Source organism: Nymphaea colorata, chromosome 1, assembly GCF_008831285.2.
Source record: "Nymphaea colorata isolate Beijing-Zhang1983 chromosome 1, ASM883128v2, whole genome shotgun sequence".
Taxonomy (NCBI): domain Eukaryota; kingdom Viridiplantae; phylum Streptophyta; class Magnoliopsida; order Nymphaeales; family Nymphaeaceae; genus Nymphaea; species Nymphaea colorata.
Window position 1 is genome coordinate 4977991 of NC_045138.2, and position 18327 is coordinate 4996317.

At 38.7% G+C, this 18327-nt stretch overlaps 2 protein-coding genes across 3 annotated transcripts; both read right to left on the reverse strand.

Moving 5' to 3' along the window:
* Positions 1 to 1335: 1335 nt before the first annotated feature.
* LOC116245954 (probable L-ascorbate peroxidase 6, chloroplastic/mitochondrial) lies at positions 1336 to 7228 on the reverse strand. Of its 2 annotated transcripts, none has more exons than XM_031617592.2 (12): positions 6923 to 7228; positions 6034 to 6177; positions 5648 to 5768; positions 5466 to 5566; positions 5300 to 5387; positions 4751 to 4818; positions 4574 to 4660; positions 3075 to 3149; positions 2915 to 2992; positions 2707 to 2811; positions 1973 to 2041; positions 1336 to 1735 (listed from the first exon to the last, which is right to left on the reverse strand). In XM_031617592.2, the coding sequence occupies exons 1-12, from the start codon at positions 7130 to 7132 to the stop codon at positions 1583 to 1585; spliced, it is 1299 nt and encodes a 432-aa protein (XP_031473452.1). In that variant the 5' UTR covers positions 7133 to 7228; the 3' UTR covers positions 1336 to 1582. The 2 variants fall into 2 exon arrangements, with proteins under 2 accessions (XP_031473452.1, XP_031473453.1); XM_031617593.2 differs by having other exon boundaries at positions 1601 to 1891.
* Positions 7229 to 10128: 2900 nt separating this feature from the next.
* Positions 10129 to 18086, reverse strand: LOC116257374 (probable NAD kinase 2, chloroplastic). Its single transcript, XM_031634052.2, has 8 exons — positions 17702 to 18086; positions 15127 to 17022; positions 14420 to 14541; positions 14198 to 14339; positions 13894 to 14118; positions 13675 to 13749; positions 12653 to 12754; positions 10129 to 10658 (listed from the first exon to the last, which is right to left on the reverse strand). The coding sequence occupies exons 1-8, from the start codon at positions 17921 to 17923 to the stop codon at positions 10455 to 10457; spliced, it is 2988 nt and encodes a 995-aa protein (XP_031489912.1). The 5' UTR covers positions 17924 to 18086; the 3' UTR covers positions 10129 to 10454.
* Positions 18087 to 18327: the final 241 nt, after the last annotated feature.

The following is an 18327-nucleotide window of genomic DNA, read 5'->3' on the forward strand; positions in this document are numbered from 1 at the left end:
AAGGTGGAAATTTCCACTGTGCCGTAGATCGCCGGCAGGATGTCTCATTGCTACTGCTGTAGCGCCATTGATATAGATATGGTGAGTGACCTAATGGCAATGCAACGTCCACCGGTATAGTCTGAGCAACTCTGCACCAATGGCGGAGCCACATATAGGCAGTTGTGGGCAGTTGTGGCCATACATTGATGACAGCAAGCCCCATAAAAGTTCTCCATTTTCATAATGATTTATTCAGGTTTTTGTTTATTTATATAATATTAGTAGTATTGCCCCTGAAGATATGACTGTTCCTTAATTAATGCTCATCCTAAATTTTCTGGCTCCACCACAGCCCCGCTCCAAAGGCCCAGTTACAGATCTGTAATCAACTCAACCCAGAGAATCCAATTCTCGTATGTTGTTCTCAACAGCTGAAGGTACAACAATAGAGAGAGAGAGAGAGAGAGATCAGTAAAAGGACAAATAAAGACAAAGGAAATATTGATGGGCTGCTCTAACTCGTGCATCTATTTCTATTTCTGTGTGTGTATGTGTATTTATCTAAGTCACATGAGTACCGATACAATTGAATACAAGCATGGGTACGAACATAGTAACTTTAAAAAATGTAGGTACAAAGATACTGCAGGATATATATATATGTGTACATAGGCAAAGTAGCACAAAAAAAAAATCAAAATGAAAACAACTTTCAAATAAACAAGTGATATAAATAAAAACATTACATGTTAGTGAACAATAACTCTATAAAACAGAATAAAAACTGAGTTACAAAAAAATAAATCAAGTAAAATTAAGTAGTTTGAATTAGCTTCAAGTTAAAGGTACCCAACTGTCTCCAAGTACCTACTTTAAGTACAGGTACAGCGACATGATACATGGACCTTATTGAAGTAAAGTACGGCGACATGGTACATAGACCTTATTGGAGTACCCACTGACGGTGCTTGTGTGTATGCTTGGTGCCATTTAGAATATATAGATACACAAAAATACATAAATATATGATCTTTTAATGGGCTTATGCTAACGACTTCTTGTTGGCTAGCTGACCAAGTCGGCTGATCACTGGTCCCCAATGGCCCAGCAGCTCTAACTGGTGCCCAGCCGGATGGACTAGTCCTGTTTAAAAATTAAGGCATCTATCTCAACTTAAACGAGAATTTGACTTGATTTTGTGCATGACAGTAGAAATGCCTTCCGACCCATTGCAAGGAGAATATGGTCGACATGTGAAAATCCACAAAGATGAAGCCATTCTTTGTAATTAGGAGCAAAAAATTGGGTGATAAAGATTTTTTCCTTGACCTCATAGAAAGGCAGAACAAGATGGAACCAGTAAGCCGATTGTGAACTTTTAGCTCATGAACAAAATATTCAATTATACAACCATGTGAATAGAATAGAGGTGCATATTGTAGGTTACACACACACACACAACAAAAAAAAGGCACTTGGTCTTGAAATCACCAAAAGTCATTACTGGGATATTTCATTGCTACTTCTATAGCGCCATTTATTGGAGGAAGCAACATGAACACATGTAGATTGCAAGAGAGTAGCTTGGAGCTGCAAAGGATTAGTTCCCAAGCAAAGATGTCAGAAATGCCAAAACAGCAACCACGATCATAATGTTGAGGAAGTAATTTGATTTTAGAGGTTTATCTGGGCTGCCACCAACTGCTTCGTACTCTGCTCGGATTTTCTGCTTCATTGCTTCTGAGAGCTCTCTCTGCAGTCAAAGATGTAACAACCAACATTTATTTATCGTTTCCTTGGGCCCTAATACCATGAGTTTGAAGCTGAGCTTTATTCTGTGTTTCAAAACCTTCCTCCCGTTATTAAAAAAGACACCAGTAGAAAATAGGATTCTTTGTTTACTTTAAGCCTGCAAATCAATGAACAATCTATTATGCACGTTCATTTTTCAAAAAGCTGGGATAAACTTAAAGAGCTCTAGCATGTTAACCTTTCCAGATGAATATTTTTCTGCCACAAATTTCTCAGCAACAGGACTTTCTTGATCTATTGAGAAACCCTACAGCACAAGAAAAGAAAAACATCTTTTGGGTCAGAAACCACTGAAATGATACATCAACTAGAATAGGAAGTTATAGATCAGTTTTCTATTGACTTGGCAAGGATAAGGGAACATGGTTGATGTGCTTTCTGCTTAATCCAAAACTGTAAATGTGATTTCTACAGTTTACCTAGCAAATAACATGTGATGAGTTAGGCTTCCTTATGATCAGATATGTTGAACCACGACATTTATTATCCAACAGTATTGCAAACAAGAGATCGAGAAATTACCAAAATATAGAAAGAGCTGGAATTATCACTATTCTAATAGGTTTCTCTCCATATAAACGTTTTCTACATTGTTCAACATATGTTTATCTATTTTCATTTATTTAACGCTTTGAATATTTTACTGCATGTCCCTTTGTATTATTGCAAGAACAATACCATGGAACCTGCTCTTGATAAATCATAACTTCTTTTATTGTTTCCTACTTTTTTAGACTTGAAAAGTTTTTAGGCTTCCATTTTCCCAAGTAGGACATTCCAGAGAGTGCAGAGAAATCTTCTCAATAATAACATTGAAGATTCTATGTGTGTTTGAACTTTGGGTATACAACTAAGTTGAACCATAATAAGTTCTACATCGGCTGATCTAGAGAGGAGGAGAAATTGATAGACCTCTGGCGGATCAAATTTTGCTCCCAGGTTGCTAAGTTTTGTATGAGCTTCAGCATAGTCCTCGAAAAATGCATCCTGATCTACAGCATATTTTTCTGCATATCCCTGTAATGGACCACAGTGGAGGAAGCGGACAATTCACTTGCCATGAACATAAGAACAAAGTTCAAGAATGAAAAATTGAAACAGACATCAGCATTTAGCAGACCTTGAATCCTGGTTCCTCAAACAAAACAGCATCTGTTGGTAAAACCAGCAAATCTTCATCCCTTTTCTCCTTTATATCCTAAATGTTTCGCATGCAAAGTAAGTAGCTTCCGAGACAGAGGGAAAGCCAAAGATTGAAAGGCCAGAAATTGCCTCCTCACTTTAAAGTAAAAATTATCAAACTTCAACCATTCCACAGTCCAGGATTGTCCTCCAGGTGCCCCAGGTCCATCTTTCTGCCAAAAGAAAAAAAAAATTATAGAGGAAATCAAAGCATGGCTAGAAAGCAAAAATGGAGAGAGCTAGAAGTCAAAGCCACCCTTGTCAAGTGATGTGAGACTGAAAGGTAGCAAAACGTCCTACCCTATGCAGCCAGAAGGAGCATGCTACCACATATAAGAAGAATCAGGGCACATATTTCTCATTCTAGCCAATCCAGAAGGTTGTAGTTGAAAAAAAAAATGAAGCTCTGATAAACATTGTCACTGTCACTTGTGGAACAAGATCATCTTGAAAGACTTGCAAGAAAATCTATAACTCTGATTCCATAAAATGGCTGCTGCAATTGCAAATTCCATCCTTGCAAACTATCCTTTGAGTCGGTAATGACTAAATATTCATGGGTATTTGGTCCATTAAATATTCTATGTCAACAAACCCATAACCTAGGATTGTATATAATTATGTATTTCATTAAGCAGTTTTTGCAGAATTATATGCAAAAAAAATCAAGAGTACATCAAATGCAAACTGGGGTGAAATTACTAAAATTGAAGCAACAAGTGCATTTCAAATTGCCGGGAGAAATTATGAACACTTTCTGGTGGTAAAAAACCTACTAACAGAGCATTTTGGTGGTAAAAAGCCTACTAACAGAGCACTTAACTGCTTAACAACTTCAAAACTCTGTTCGCCCTTTCCTCGCTAGAACTTCTCCATATGTAAGCAGAATATATTCCTATTCAGACCAAACTTTTTTTTTTGTTTATGGAAAGATCATTTCTCTGAACAGAAAAATACTTTTGTCCATTTTAAGAAATTCCTTTTAATATTTAGAAATTTGAGAGTTTTAGCGCATACACACAGTCTGATTTAATTGGCAGATCAATTTAAAATTTTCATGAAAGACCAGAAATGATGGATCCAAAACCGTGAATCCATGATGCCTTATATCAGCTAAACATGGTGGCTTTATTTGCGGGCCAACTAGGAATAGATCCTAGTCGATGAACTCAGAAAGTCTCAAGTCAATCTATGAGTCAAATGGAATCAGCATGTTTGAAGTCAACCTTCGAGTAATGACTGTTGCATTGACTCTTTCAAACTTTGTCTCCTTCTTGAATTATCTACTTGCCTAGCTAGTTTTCATGAAACGCCAGATGGAAGAGGGTAGAAAATCCTTTCTGAAGTTAAAAATAACAGCTACTAAATCTTTGGAGTGGTGGAGTAGCAGACTTAGCAGAAGAGAAAACTCCAAGGAGAACTCAGAAACAGGAAATTATTTTATATATTATGTTATAAATGAAAGGCCTGTGCACTGTTAGACAGCCAGGTAATTTGAACTGCTAATGTGATATTTCTAAAGGATAACATGATAAAAGATCATCAACGGAAATTATAAATATAATCTGCATTGCGAGGAAAGGATGCATCTACCCACAGTATACTTGGTTTCTGTCTTTCCCCATCCACTTCGCTCTGGCCTGGATCTTCCCAATGTATGGGCACCAGATAGTGCCACGATTTCCTGCAGAAAAGGTGAACGCTATTTATAATCAGCAGGTAAAACATAACAAAAAGCAGGTTATGCACTTCCCAATTTGCAGAGATAAAGTACCTTATCATCGAGTCCCATCCGGTAGAAAACTTCACGTAGATGGTTTGCTGGTGAAGGAGGACCAGCATCTGGAAGTAAAAATCGTAGTATAAGCGTTCGGGTCCAGATGAAATCCTTTTCTTTTTTACGAAAGGGGAGTTAGGTGTGGGAGAAGGACCAAAACATGTAAGGATGACAAGCAGTCGTCACAGTACAAATGACAAGAAGCAATTGGCTAGTAACTTTCCATTATGGCTCCAACTCTGCTGACGCCCGACCAACTAATCATGGGTTTTCAAGAATCCTTAGCATCTTTGTTCTGTGCATGGTGAAATTTGAAATTCGTCATAAATGAATAAAATGACAAAGGTGATTTGGTTCATTTTGCAGAAACACGGACCACATAAGATGTATTATACAAAATGATGCATCACATTGATTTGTGTCAGGAAAACAGAGATTTCTGAACAGGCCCATGGTATCTAACATCGACCAAAAACCAAATCTTGAGAGAATTTGCAACTCAGACAAGGTAACATAAGCAAAACTGGAAACCAGTTAGGAGCTAACCTGGAAGCCTTCCCTCCTCCGGACACTGCTCAGGACCTGTAACATCTACTCTCCCATACTTCATTGGGATTTTGGGACCTCCAGCCTCCTAATAAATTGGACAGAAGAAGGTCAAAATCTATGCTGGTGAAAAGGCGGAACGAAATAATAAGACATTCCAGAGAACCTCAATTGCTGTGGCACTGGCCAGTTGAAACAAGTCCGCATATGTAACACTAGAATATTTGTCCTTGATTGGTTGAAGCAGCTTCAATGCATTAACCAGGCCTAGAAGTGTGAACTCGTGAGATTAGTGAGGATATTGTCAACTGGAAACCAGCCATCGTGTATGACAGGGGAGATCATTACCTGCATTGGCTCCATGCTTCAGCTCTATCTCAAATCTCAAACTTCCATTAGCGCCACCACATTGTGGCCACTCCTGAATGTTCTTGTTATAGGTACCTGCATCGTGCCATCCCAATCGTACCTACATTTTTGTCCACAGACATTCAATTTCGAACATGTCAATCTCTAAAGTCAGTATCTGAAACCAAAAAAGAAGGTTTCCAAATGTTAGAAATAGAAATAACCATCCTCACGTGCACCTTAAAAATTTAACATGCTATAAGCAAAAAACGAATATTCAAGTCTTATCCTCAGAAGTGGCGAAAACATATTACTGAAGCAAAATTGCCAAAGGAAAAGGAGACATTGGGGTAGGGATGAAAAGGGAAAGATTGGCTGAGAGATACCAGAATTGGATGGCAGAACGTGGTCTTCAAGAGTTCCTTGATGTCCTCCCTGGCCTTCCTTAACTGTTCAGGATCCGATGCGGCGGATCTAACAGACACGGTGCTGCTGGGTTTTGCGAAGTAAAGCGCCCTTTTCCTTCCACGCTTCAATCGTGAACAAGAAACCAAGTAAGAACAACACATGCAAAGACAATCGCCACAGTGTAAAGCACAACAAATTTCTTTTTTTAAAAAAAAAGAGAGAGAGAGAGAGAGAGAGAGAGAGAGAGAAAAGACCAAAGGCCTGTCTGGATATTCGAGAAGCAACGGAATCCATCCAATTCGACCAACTCGTTTTTGGCTATATGGAAAAGATTCAACCTGCTTCCGGGAAGTGGCATTTGGGAGAAACGGGCAGAAAATTACTTGGAGGTTATTCAGAAGAATCTGGTACCAAAGCAATTGGTGGAGTTCTCTCGTCCCAAGTGTTTCCACGAGGTTTACGAAAGACGGTCCTCAAAAGGACTTTGACCTTTCAGCTTTCGCCATGCTGCCAACTAAAGAATCCAAAGCAAGAATTTGGAACAAATTGGCATCCGTACACGTATTCCCTTCCTAATTACACGACTCCACCAATTCCCTTCTACCAAACAACCCAATATCAGAATCCAACGCCTTGATCTCCCAAAGCCACATCCAGAACAGGATGCTGAATTCGCATTCGGCCTCGATGAAACCTAGCGGCACTTAAAACACTAATTCCACTGGATTCTACTAAATTTTCAATCCGCTTTCCAGTTGCAAAACAATAATTGGCTTAGTCAAGTCCCATTCTACTGAACTCCCATTTCAAGCATTCTTTCAGACTAAAGACAAAGAAAAAAGGACGATGACGAGGAAGGAAACGTACCGACAAGAGAAAGGAAGAAGGCGAAGAACCAGAGGAGAGGGAGATGGAGGCAGGCATAGAGAGAGGAAAGGCTCTGAGCGTAGGAAGGGCCGAAGAAGTGGAGGAAGAGGAACAGGAAGAAGGTAGGACGATGGAACTCTTGGTGATGGTGGTGGTGGCGGTTGGGAGGAGGCGTCCGCCCAGGCAAGCCGCGGAGAGGCGCTCCGCCATTGCTCTCTGATATTTCCTTTCTCTGTCACCCTTGTGTGGATTTTCTTTTTGCCTTTGTCGGCCTTTATTTAGTATCGCGAGGATTTGGCTGCTCTTTCAGTGCTCAGAGGAGCCGCGGCGACCGAGCTCTTTTAAACGTTCCCGGTAATCGGGCAACCCAATCTGCTCGCGCCACGTGGACTCCCACAACTTGGTCTCCACACGTCTCAGCGTTCTTTGTGCATTAAAGTGCCGCTGATGCCAACACCGTATCGGACTGAAACGATACGATCAAGTTCTCCGATACGAATCAGCCTGACTCGGTGATTTTGAACATTTGTTCTTTTCAAAATTATTTTTGTGGTGTCATATATGTCAGTTTTTTGGTATATTATATGGGTGTCTAAGTCTGAGCATATTGTGTCACTAACACCCGAAGCAAGAGCCAAAACCCTCCCCCCCCCTGCGCCGCAACCCTTTTTCTTTTCCTTGTTTTCGAGGGTCTGAGCTTCTTGGTTTTGTCTTACAACTCATGTCATAACACCCACATGAATCAAACTGATGATAATTAGACTTTTATAAACATGCCAGCACGACCAAAAGTGCATGGTATATGAAACATGTCACTAACCTAAGCTACATAATAACCCTCTATTAATGAAAATTTATTGCTTTTGCTATGAAACCCTAATGATTTCTTGGCATCTCGTGTGGCAATTCACCATGAGAACTTTTGACAGTTAAGAATTTTCTAAAATTTTGATTGCATGCAAGTGAAACTTAGACATCCAAGCAATGGCCTTGGACTAAATTTTTTTGCTATGGAGTATCTTGTTTGGTTTTAGGTGCCAATTTGTTACGGTATCACTTAAGAAGAGCTAGAATTCTCACCTTATATGTCAATGTCTCTGTAATCAACATATAATGCATCAGCAGTGACTTTTTATAGCTCTGTTCAACTTGCTGGCCCTAAATGTGTTGGCAACCTATATTGTTAGAATCGGTCATCAACCTACGAGGCTGTTTGGTAATGAGAACACTTTGTAATTATTCCATGTAGATTCATAGAACTCTTGTTTAAGTATTTTATGAATCTGTGTTCTAGGAGATAGAGACATGGAACAATTATAAAGTATTTTATTTGCGAAACACGTCCTAAAGATGCTTCCTAATGTGCATTGCTTGTCATATCTAATTATTTTTTATGAAAGAGAGAAAGCGAGAGGGAGTTCCATATAAGAATTTGCATGTAGGAACAGCATGAGTTGAATAACATGCTTTTCTAAAGCAAACAGAAACATGACTACCTTAATGAAGTACATGAAAGAATAATAGCAATCCTCTTCAGTGTGAAAGAGAAAATGCTTCAAGAGATGCCATATCTTTCTCCATGTGAAAAGAATAAAACCATTTGAAATGCTTCTCCCTTTTTCAACTTTCTTTGGCCCCATGCACAACACTTTGTCTTCTGTCAGCCAAATGTTTGAAGAGAAAGGGAAATGCAGACAAATTTGCATGTGAGTAGAGACAACATAAAGAGGACAGATCAGGGATGGGAGCTAAGGATTTTTCTTCTTTGTTTCTATAACGAAGGTGGCTGAGCAACTAAGCAGCCAAAGTTAACAAGGGCCAACCCACGCATGCGGCGGTGCGACCAACACGATTTTTTTTTTCAGCCGAGTATATGAAAAGGCGAAAGGGAAAAACAAAACAAAAAAGGCGGAGAGTCGGGTGCTCATTTATCAGCCAAGTAGGACCCTACCTGACTAGAGCTCGCAAGTTTATATATATATCATAATTACAAATATTGTTTTTGGAGTTTTAAACGATGAAGTTTTTCTTGAGTATAATACAGCGAACTTGAATTCAAGATGAGAAAATATGTTAAATTTTTAAAAATAAAAAAAACTAAGGAGAAAAATAAAATAAATAAAAAACTAATAACACAAACATCAAAAGATGAGTATATTTGCAACAAATAAAAAACAAAAAAACTGTTTGGCATTAAAAAGTAAAAAAAAACGCAAAAAAATGGCATTAAAAACTTGTTTTTCATTTTCAACGTTTAAAAAAAACGTTATTCTTTTAAGCTTGAAACGGAAATTTAATTTATCACATTCTTTTAAAAAAATGTGTTTTAACTATACCCGCTGGTCGAATAGCTGGCACAGGCCTGGCTTGATGCCCACCCTTAACAACTGGTTGGACCGGAATCAGATTTCAAGTAATAAGAAATATGCCAAATGGAACTCATTTGCAACCCCAGTTTACACCTTAGGCTTGCAGCCTTGGCGTGCCAGTAGGGGCAGATATCAGGCTGAGTCACTGCAGCTCTATTTAACGGCCTGGAAGAGGCCCAGCCTGCCTGAGTTATCCACAGACAATAAGGTCATGACTCTTAACGGCGCAGTAGACTTGAAGGTCAAGAGCAAGTAATGGAATGAAAACCCTGAAACGAAGCAAGTCGTCGGTTAACCAGCAAAATGTGGATCTTATGCCTGATATCCACTGTTTAGCAACAAATTAGTTTTTTTGAAAAAAAATCAATCAGAAACATGCTTTCTTTACTTCCTTGGACTTCATTTTCGATAAGAACATCAAAATATTGCATTGGTACAATTTTTATGAAAAGAACTGAAAATAGAGAAGGGCATGCTTTCATTAATAGTTAAATATTATATATTTTTACATAACAATAATTAGGAAACTATATATTTGAAAACCCAAAAAAAAAAGGACCTGGCCCGAGCTCTGTCTCTTGTGATCAAGGCGGGTAGAGTCTGGCTGCCGGATGGATATTAACAATAAAATAGTCCAGTGTTCACTCTTTTGTATACAGTAACAATAAGATAGTCTACTTAAGCCATTTTCAAAGTCGCTACATAATAAAAATTGAATTTATAAGTGCGTTGTTAATGATAGTATAGCACCAAGAAAATGCAACCCATTCTAATTAACCTCAGTACTTGGCTCAAAATATAGGAACAAGTGTACCAATTATATCAGATAACATCATATGTGAAATTTTAAGCAGAATCAAACGCTGCCAATGTTCACTACTAGTCCATCTTAAGGGTAAAGAAAAAAATATCAAGATTATACTCTAAAATTGATTTATACAACTAAATTTCATTACATATTTTACAGTACAGACATATTATCAATAGTAAAGAATCAGGAACCAAAATTGTGTATATTAGCAATTCTGAGGAGGGAAGGGGAGGCAGCTGAACTCGCGGATGTGATTTCTGCATCTTCTTCTGCTATTGATGATTTGTTGCTACTTACATAAACATATACAGGATATTTACAGCAGATTATAATTGGCATCGTCAAATTGTGCCTATAAGGCTTTCTGATCCAGTCTCTCGTTCCAGTTCAAGCAACGGATCAAGCTTCGGAACCAGTCACCTGTTTGATCACATTTGTTCACAGTTGGCAATGGGTGCTCACTCATGAATATCTTTACAGAGTCTCCCCTTGAAAGCTGCTGTCTTCTCTTCCCATCAAAGGAAACCCAAGCATTACTTCTAGCATCTTCAGGTATCTGCATTATTCAAATAGTAAAACTGAGACATCCCACATGCAAGAGCCAACACAAGTATTTATGATCAGCCGTTAGTAGAAGAATTGCAAGAACACCAGATATCTATCTACCAGAAACCACAAGAAATTGAAGCTAGAACTTACACATAGGGCTGTCAATTACTTTGAGAACTACATTTTCTTTCTTTACAATGTAATCTGTTTTTTAAAAAACTCAGTTGCATGAACCATGCTCAATAGGAAGACATGCCATCGTAACGTATAGACCCTGGACACTTGGACCTCATTAACTTCTGAAAATCAGCATGCTCAGATTTTGGCAGTTGCAGCTGAAGAGAATGTTGATGCATTTCATGAGCATTTGTGTACGATAGTGTTAAAATCCTTAGCTCTTGTTAGTTTTGAATAAATGTAATCTCTATCTCCAAAACATTTTCATAGTTGTGACATGCGGTCTGTGTGTGTGTGAGTGTGTGTGTGACTGCACCTCTAAATCTTCTGCGTAGATGATTATGATGTTATAGCCATCAATTTCTTGTGTCATTTTCATTGATGACATTACTAAAAACCAGCATTTTGGACATGAATCATATACAATCAAGGGATTCAAAAATTTGAAAGCCCCTAAGTGCTTCTGATGGTAGCAGCTTGGTGACAATTTAACAATGAAACTAAGCTACAAGCTCCTTTTCCTAAAACACATGAATAGAATAAGATAACAAAGAAGAGGGTCCGGTACACATTAATATAATAAGATAACAAAGAAGAGGGTCCGGTAAACACATAAACAAGACGAGTCTCTTATGCTTAAAAGTGAGTTCAAAAAGACTTCAGGGTGGTAGCTCAAAACTTTATATGCATCTCAAGCACAAATCAATGTTTAAATTCCATTGCAGAAAGCTTCCCAATTACAATTATGAAAATTGTGTACATGGTAACAGTATTAACAGAAGTAAACTTCAACCCCAGCTTAACCTTGCATCATTTTGAATATTATTGTGTTACATAAAGAACATCATCATCACCTAGAATATTAGAAAGTTTAACCATGCTGTGTTTGATAAAGTACCGGTATTGCCTCCAGCAAATTGTTGCACAACCCTAATCATATGAGGCCATCTCATGACATATACTAGGGAAACTCCAAAACTCTCTTTGTAAGAATGAATAAAAGTAACAGGAGAATGAAAAAAATGAGGATGCTATCATTTTCCAGCCAACATAGGTAAAGAACGTGAATCAGTTACAAAGGAACCTACTGATTGAAAGTGAAGTACTTAAAGCATGAAGAGAGGTTAAACGTTAGGAAGGCAAGAAGGGCGAAGATGAATAAGTGCCACCTGTAAACTATAACATATTAGAGCCAAATTCACATCACATCAAGATATCCCGGTCACTACTTGTTCAGATTCAAAGACCAAAGCATTTATACCGGGAGTCCATGAATGGCAACTTACAATAGCCAAATGTAACACAAATCAGGAAGCCAAAAATAGAAAGCTTGAGAAAGTTAAATACTGGAAACTGAAGACAGTATAGTCAGTTGGAGAAATGGATAGCCAGAAGAACTCATCCTGAAGCTCCTTTGCACTAGAAATTATCCATTACATGCTGTATCTATCTTTAAATTTCACTCTTTCATAATATGTCTCACTAGATTCTATTTTTCCAAAGGAACATTAGCCATTGGTACCATAACTCTAAGGTCAACTAGGATGAAAGATCAGCAGAAAAAGATGTTTTTGCAGAGAAAAATGAATTTTGTGCATCAAAACCATTAGTAACCAGCATGACATCTCATGTATCAACTGCCTAAACTTTTCATTTCAATATCTTAAAGGCATTAACATCAATAAATGACAAGTATGTGACTATGGAAGTTATATTTGCAGAGGAGAAAAACGAACAGTTCCAAGAAAAATAAAATGAAACAACAGTGCATATCAAAGATATTTAAAAAGAAAAAAGGTTTGATAAATAAAACAGCACGCCTACTTTTAGCTCAAGCCTTGCAGAATCTGGAAGTATAACAGGCCTAAATGACAGGGAGTGTGGACAGATAGGCGTAAACAGCATACATGGAACATTAGGATGCACCTGCATATCAAATAGGTACAAGTAATCAGAACATGACAACAAACACTAACAAACAGGACTTGGAAAAAAACTGGCTTTCATAGTATTTCAACCCCTCCTTCTGAATGTCATCAACTTGTCTGGAAAGGCAAAAATTGAATGCTTAGTGGACATTTTCCTAGGTAAAGTAGAATGTAGAACCAACCGGGAGGAAGGACAAGTTATCTAATCAGTCCCCTCTTCATGTTGGTGCACATCTCAGCACATGCACATGGTGCTTCTAACTTGCAGTTTCCTAAGCACAAAGACAGATTTCCAAAGTGTCCAGCATGTAAGCTAAGAAACACACCAAGAATCAACAGAAAAAACTATTCATTAAAAAAATCACTAAATCTTTGAAACAAGTGAGCCACACTAAGCCATGAAAAGTCAACATTTCTCGCCATGAGTGTCATGCTATGTCTCCATAAAAATTCACAAAGATAAGAAATGTTCCCCATCTTGTAGTGACTTCCAACCAGAGATTTAGAGTGGAGCCCCACAAATCCGACAATTCTTGCATATCTCAACTTAGGATCCTATAACACACTGGATGGAAAGAGAATCATGTAAAGAGCTTCTCAGCAGTGACAGGCACCATTAACTACTATTTCAGTGCATTCTAATTGTCTATGCAAGAAATTCATAATGTCAAGCATCTTTCTAGGTTTTTGCTTCTTTTTCACAAAATGCAATGAGTTTCACCTGGTTTTCAATGTACCAATTTAAGAAAATATAATTTTTCGATCACAGGAAAAAATTAAACTGAAGAACTAAAATAGGCAAAACAATATACACATTATGCACTTTTTTTATCCCTTCTTCACCAGTAAGCCAACTTAAATTCATGAGGAAAACCTAGGGATCAAAGCAAAGAAAGAAAATTTCAGTAGAATCCTAACCATAGAACCTCCTGCTGCAGTGGAGTAAGCAGTACTCCCAGTTGGTGTGGCTATGATGACTCCGTCACCTTGCACCTGGGAGGAAAAAAGAACCAAATATGAATTAGGTACCCAAGTAAAAGAAAAGAGGAGCAAGTAAAAACCTAGTTTTTGTAATTTTTTTGGCCAAGCAAAAAGGATAATCATGATTCATAACAACCGACAAAACTAGCTACATACCTTAGTTATAAGCCTGTCATGCTCATAACATTCAATTTTAGAAAGGTATGGATTAGAACCACGATCAACAACAACTTCATTCAGGACATCAAATATCTTCCCAGGCAGTGCTTTTCCATTTCGGAAAATCTCACATCTGAGCCGCATGCGAAGAGTAATATAAACTCCTTCCATGGTGTGGTTTCCATGTATGACTGCCCTCAGATCCCGCTTATAATCTTCAAACTGTGCACCCAAATAATTACATACTGAGAAAAAAAAATTCTATATAAAATGCACAGACCATAAAGGTTTGGAACCTTACAGTATGTGATGTAAGAAATCCAAGAGACCCAAGATTAAACGAGACAACGGGAGGAACAGCATCCCTGAATAAATTGGATGCGTGCAATATAACGCCATCTCCCCCTAAACATGCAACGAAATCAACTCTTTCATGAAGGTCACTGCATTAAAGGCAGGGGGTTAGCCAAGCAATGGATTCAACAAAAAAAGTCCTTTTTTTCTGGCAGGAATATCTCTTCACCTGGTATCTTGTATATAAAAAGTCTGAACAAATCCAAATCCAGGGATTCTTGCAAATACATCATGCAGATCAGGTTCCACAAGAACATTCATTTTCTCTTGATAATGCAGAAAAGTTGCCACCTATAAATTAAACATTATAGTGCTAAAATTAGTGGAAACTGGGACAATAAAGAACCAAATTATCACAGATGGCATTCACAGCAAGCAGTTCAATGACCGTCTGGACAAACTAGACCATAGTCAGCCTGTGACACAAGTAATTCAGCAGAACAGTATTCATCAAATTAGTGGAAACTGGGACAATAAAGAACCAAATTATCATGGACTGGCATTCATAGCATGCAGTTCAATGACAGTCAGGAAAAACTAGTCAGCCTGTGACACAAATAATTCAGCAGAACAGTATTCATCATAAGAATGATAAACATTTCCATTGTTGCAACTCATCAGAGACTGTGCTGCTTGGTCATGGATATGGGTGTCGACGTTGGATAAGGGTATGAACTGCTGAATACATCAAGCTTTTGAAAATTAGGTACTTGACACCTATGTCACATGGCTGCGGCTAGCTCAAATGGTTCCAATGGCTAGCTCATTCATGCTCACCCTTGTGCATTTTTGTGTTGCTCAAGCTCTTTGAGAATAGTCTATCAAGTGCATTACTGGGATTTGCTTCTGCGAATTTGTGAACTTTTTTACTAGTACCTGTTTGGCTTCTTCCATGAGCTCGTCTCCTAACTTCTTCAACAATAAAACAGTCTTTGGAGATGATTTCCACATAAGCATCTGTTGCTGGGTACTAGGATGCGTAAAGGCTAGTGAAGATTCTGTCACTTTTTCCCTTGTGCAAGAGAATCCATCCGTTCGAACCAGGAACATCTCTGCCTTCTTCCTTGACTGAATCCTTACAACTCCAGTTGTTGAAGCACACATGTTCCCATTAACCTCCAAACCATCAATTTTTGATGGCAATGCCACGGATGAGTTTTCAGTTCGATCTTTCGATGCAACAGATGCTATGTCCTTTCTTGGATCATCTGTTACAATGCTGGTTGTTTGACCAGAATTGGCATGACCATTTCCCTCACTAAAAGCAGAGAAGCTATTAGGTGGAGCTTTCTCAATGCTGTTATAGACACCATCAAGACCAGAAGACAAATTTATATCTCCAACAGCACCATTTGAAGCCTCAGGATTAGCATGCTTTAACTGACTCTGACTTTTCCTACGTGCACGGCTAGTTCTTGCAGATGACCAGTCAACTCTGCTTTTTTGGAGATCAAGAAAACTTCTTGGAGATATTTTTTGGCTCTTAATAAAATTAGACATTTCTCTCTTTGAAAAAATATTGCAAGTTGGAACCTGAGTCTTAAATGGGTCAACTTCCCAATGATATTTTTCATCACTTTCAACAGAAATAGTAGCACCAGCATCATTAGCAGGTTTGCCATTATAACCATTAACTGCCTCGCTTTCACCCTGATAATCAAGGATGGAAGGTCCTTGTTCATGCAAACTTTCTGTGGGGACAAGAATGGTGTCTGCATGCTTTTCCACTGAACCATTTTCTGATTCCATTGTGTTTCCAAGGCCTTCTTTGGAGAAAACATTTCTACTGTGTCCATTTGACGTCTCAGTTGTGTCAGCATACGTGGATGAAGAAGTAGTCAGACTATGAAAAGATGATGTTGAGCGGGTGGTATACTGCCTCCACCTTGAGACCATAGCAGCAGTTCTCCAAACTCCTTCTTGACTGTGGACATAGAGTGGCCTACTACTGGAATCTGATACTAAAGATGCAAACTCCTCAACCTGATCCATTGATGGTGCTTTTCCAACTTCAACAGGAAATTTCACCAGCCTGATTTTTCCACACGAAACAGCAAGCTGGAGAGAATCTTGATAATCATCGTCAAGCACATTTTCTGCCCTAAGGTCTACAATTGTCTTGAATCCCTTGTCTATTAGCCACTTTAGACCTTCGTCTGTTACCTGACCACCTTTCCAAAAAGATACTTCAGACTCTTCAATGTCAATATCATCCTTCCTGGTAGACAAGTGAACAGGGGTCCAATTTGCAAATAATGCTTGAGAAGGGGAATCATCGGCCCTAGGAAATCCTGCATCGTAGCAGACATTCTTCAACCTCTGTAATCTTCTCCATATATAGCTTCTCTGGTTTTCAAAAGCTGAAAAATAGAGCTCAAGAGCTCCCTGCAAATTTTTGGTGCACCTTTTCATTTCACCTCTGAACATTGCAAGAGGTGGAACTTTACCATCCAAGACATTCACATCTGAAGCTTGAAATGAGACCATAGCAGCAGATCTTCCTGCAAGAACATCTTCTCTCGCCCTGTTAAGTAGGGCTGCAATGCATCCTAAAGCAACTGCGACATTCTCTTCCAGCAATGGTAATTCGCTAGATGCAGTCTTATAAGAAACTGCACATTCCCCTGTTTCTGGGTTGCATAGGATTTCCATTATAGCGCTATGAAGCTGCTCTGCTGCTCTGAATATTCGACAGAATGCCTCGACTTCAGCAAGATCCCCAGGAAGAGGGCCAACCCACAACAGTTGGGAAAAGTCTGTAGGGTAAAAGTTCTGAATGGCATGCAAAAAAGAAGTTTAAATTCATCATGTCAGTCACAAGAAACTCCGTGCGTCTGGATTGCCATTCTCATAAACATAAAATCCAAACAAAGACTTTTTTGTCACTCAACTAGGATAAGTGCAAAATTTTAAACAAGAAAAGAAACAGAACTGACAACTTCCGAACAAATAACATGTTGAAGAAAACCAAAAAAATAAGGCGACTTATTGATAGAAAACAGTGTCCAACAATTCGAGATCGTAAGCGACAACTTTCTTTCGAGGCACGAATTGGAACAGCAAGAGATGAAGTTACGAAAATGCATCAAAAGGTTAAACCTTCCCAAGATTGAAGGAAGAAACTTCTTTGCCGCCAAAATAACACTATAATGACATTTTTGCTTAACATAGACGGCGACCATTGACTAATATCAAAGCCAAATGAACAAAACTACGGATTCTGTCCTGCATCAACACTAAGGGACGGCTTAATTTCTTGAAGAACATCTAACAATATTTCCCATTATCACGAGCTTTAAACTCAGAATGACAAAAAACAAGAACTTAGTAACTAAGACAAATATCGAAACCCATCTTCACAAAAAACAGAAAAAGAGCAGGAAGCAAGAAAATTATACGAAGTATTGAAACAATTTTAACAAAATGTACCAGAAATGAGCAAAACTTTCACCTGAGAGTCCAACTCCACAAGAGAAGCAATGGAACTGGACGCTCCCGATTCAGCAGTTGATTTCAGCCGATACCCACCTTTCCTCCACCGAACAACCGTCGGATTATGCAGTTTCCCGAGAGGCGGCAACTTGAAGGAGCCATAGTTCAACTCAACGGCGACCCGCCGGCCCCTGAGGCTAAGAAAGCAGTAGAAAGAAGGGGAACAGCTGCATGCAAGCATCGCCAAGAATAGAAGAGCCAAACTAACCAGCAACAAATTCGTTCAGCCCCGCGAGAAAATCTAATAGCCTATATCGACTCGTCCATCGGATCTTTTTCCGCTCCTGATCTTCTTCTAAAAATTCTTCGTTTCTCTCCCTCTTGTTCTTTTCTTTCGTTGTCTCCCTATCCGGCTTGTAAGGATAAAAGATTTTTCCCTCTAACTTGAAAGGTCCCCTACTTCACTAATATCACGAAATCGCCACGTCCCGGTCAAAGGACCAAGATCATGGCGCATTCTCACATGAACCCACGTCTGGTTCGGGCCACCGTTGACTTTTTTTTCCCTTGTTTAATACTTAAAGTTCATTTTGCGACCCCAAATGGTCCGGTCAAACTCGAGCTTGATTCTAGTGAGCTTTAGCA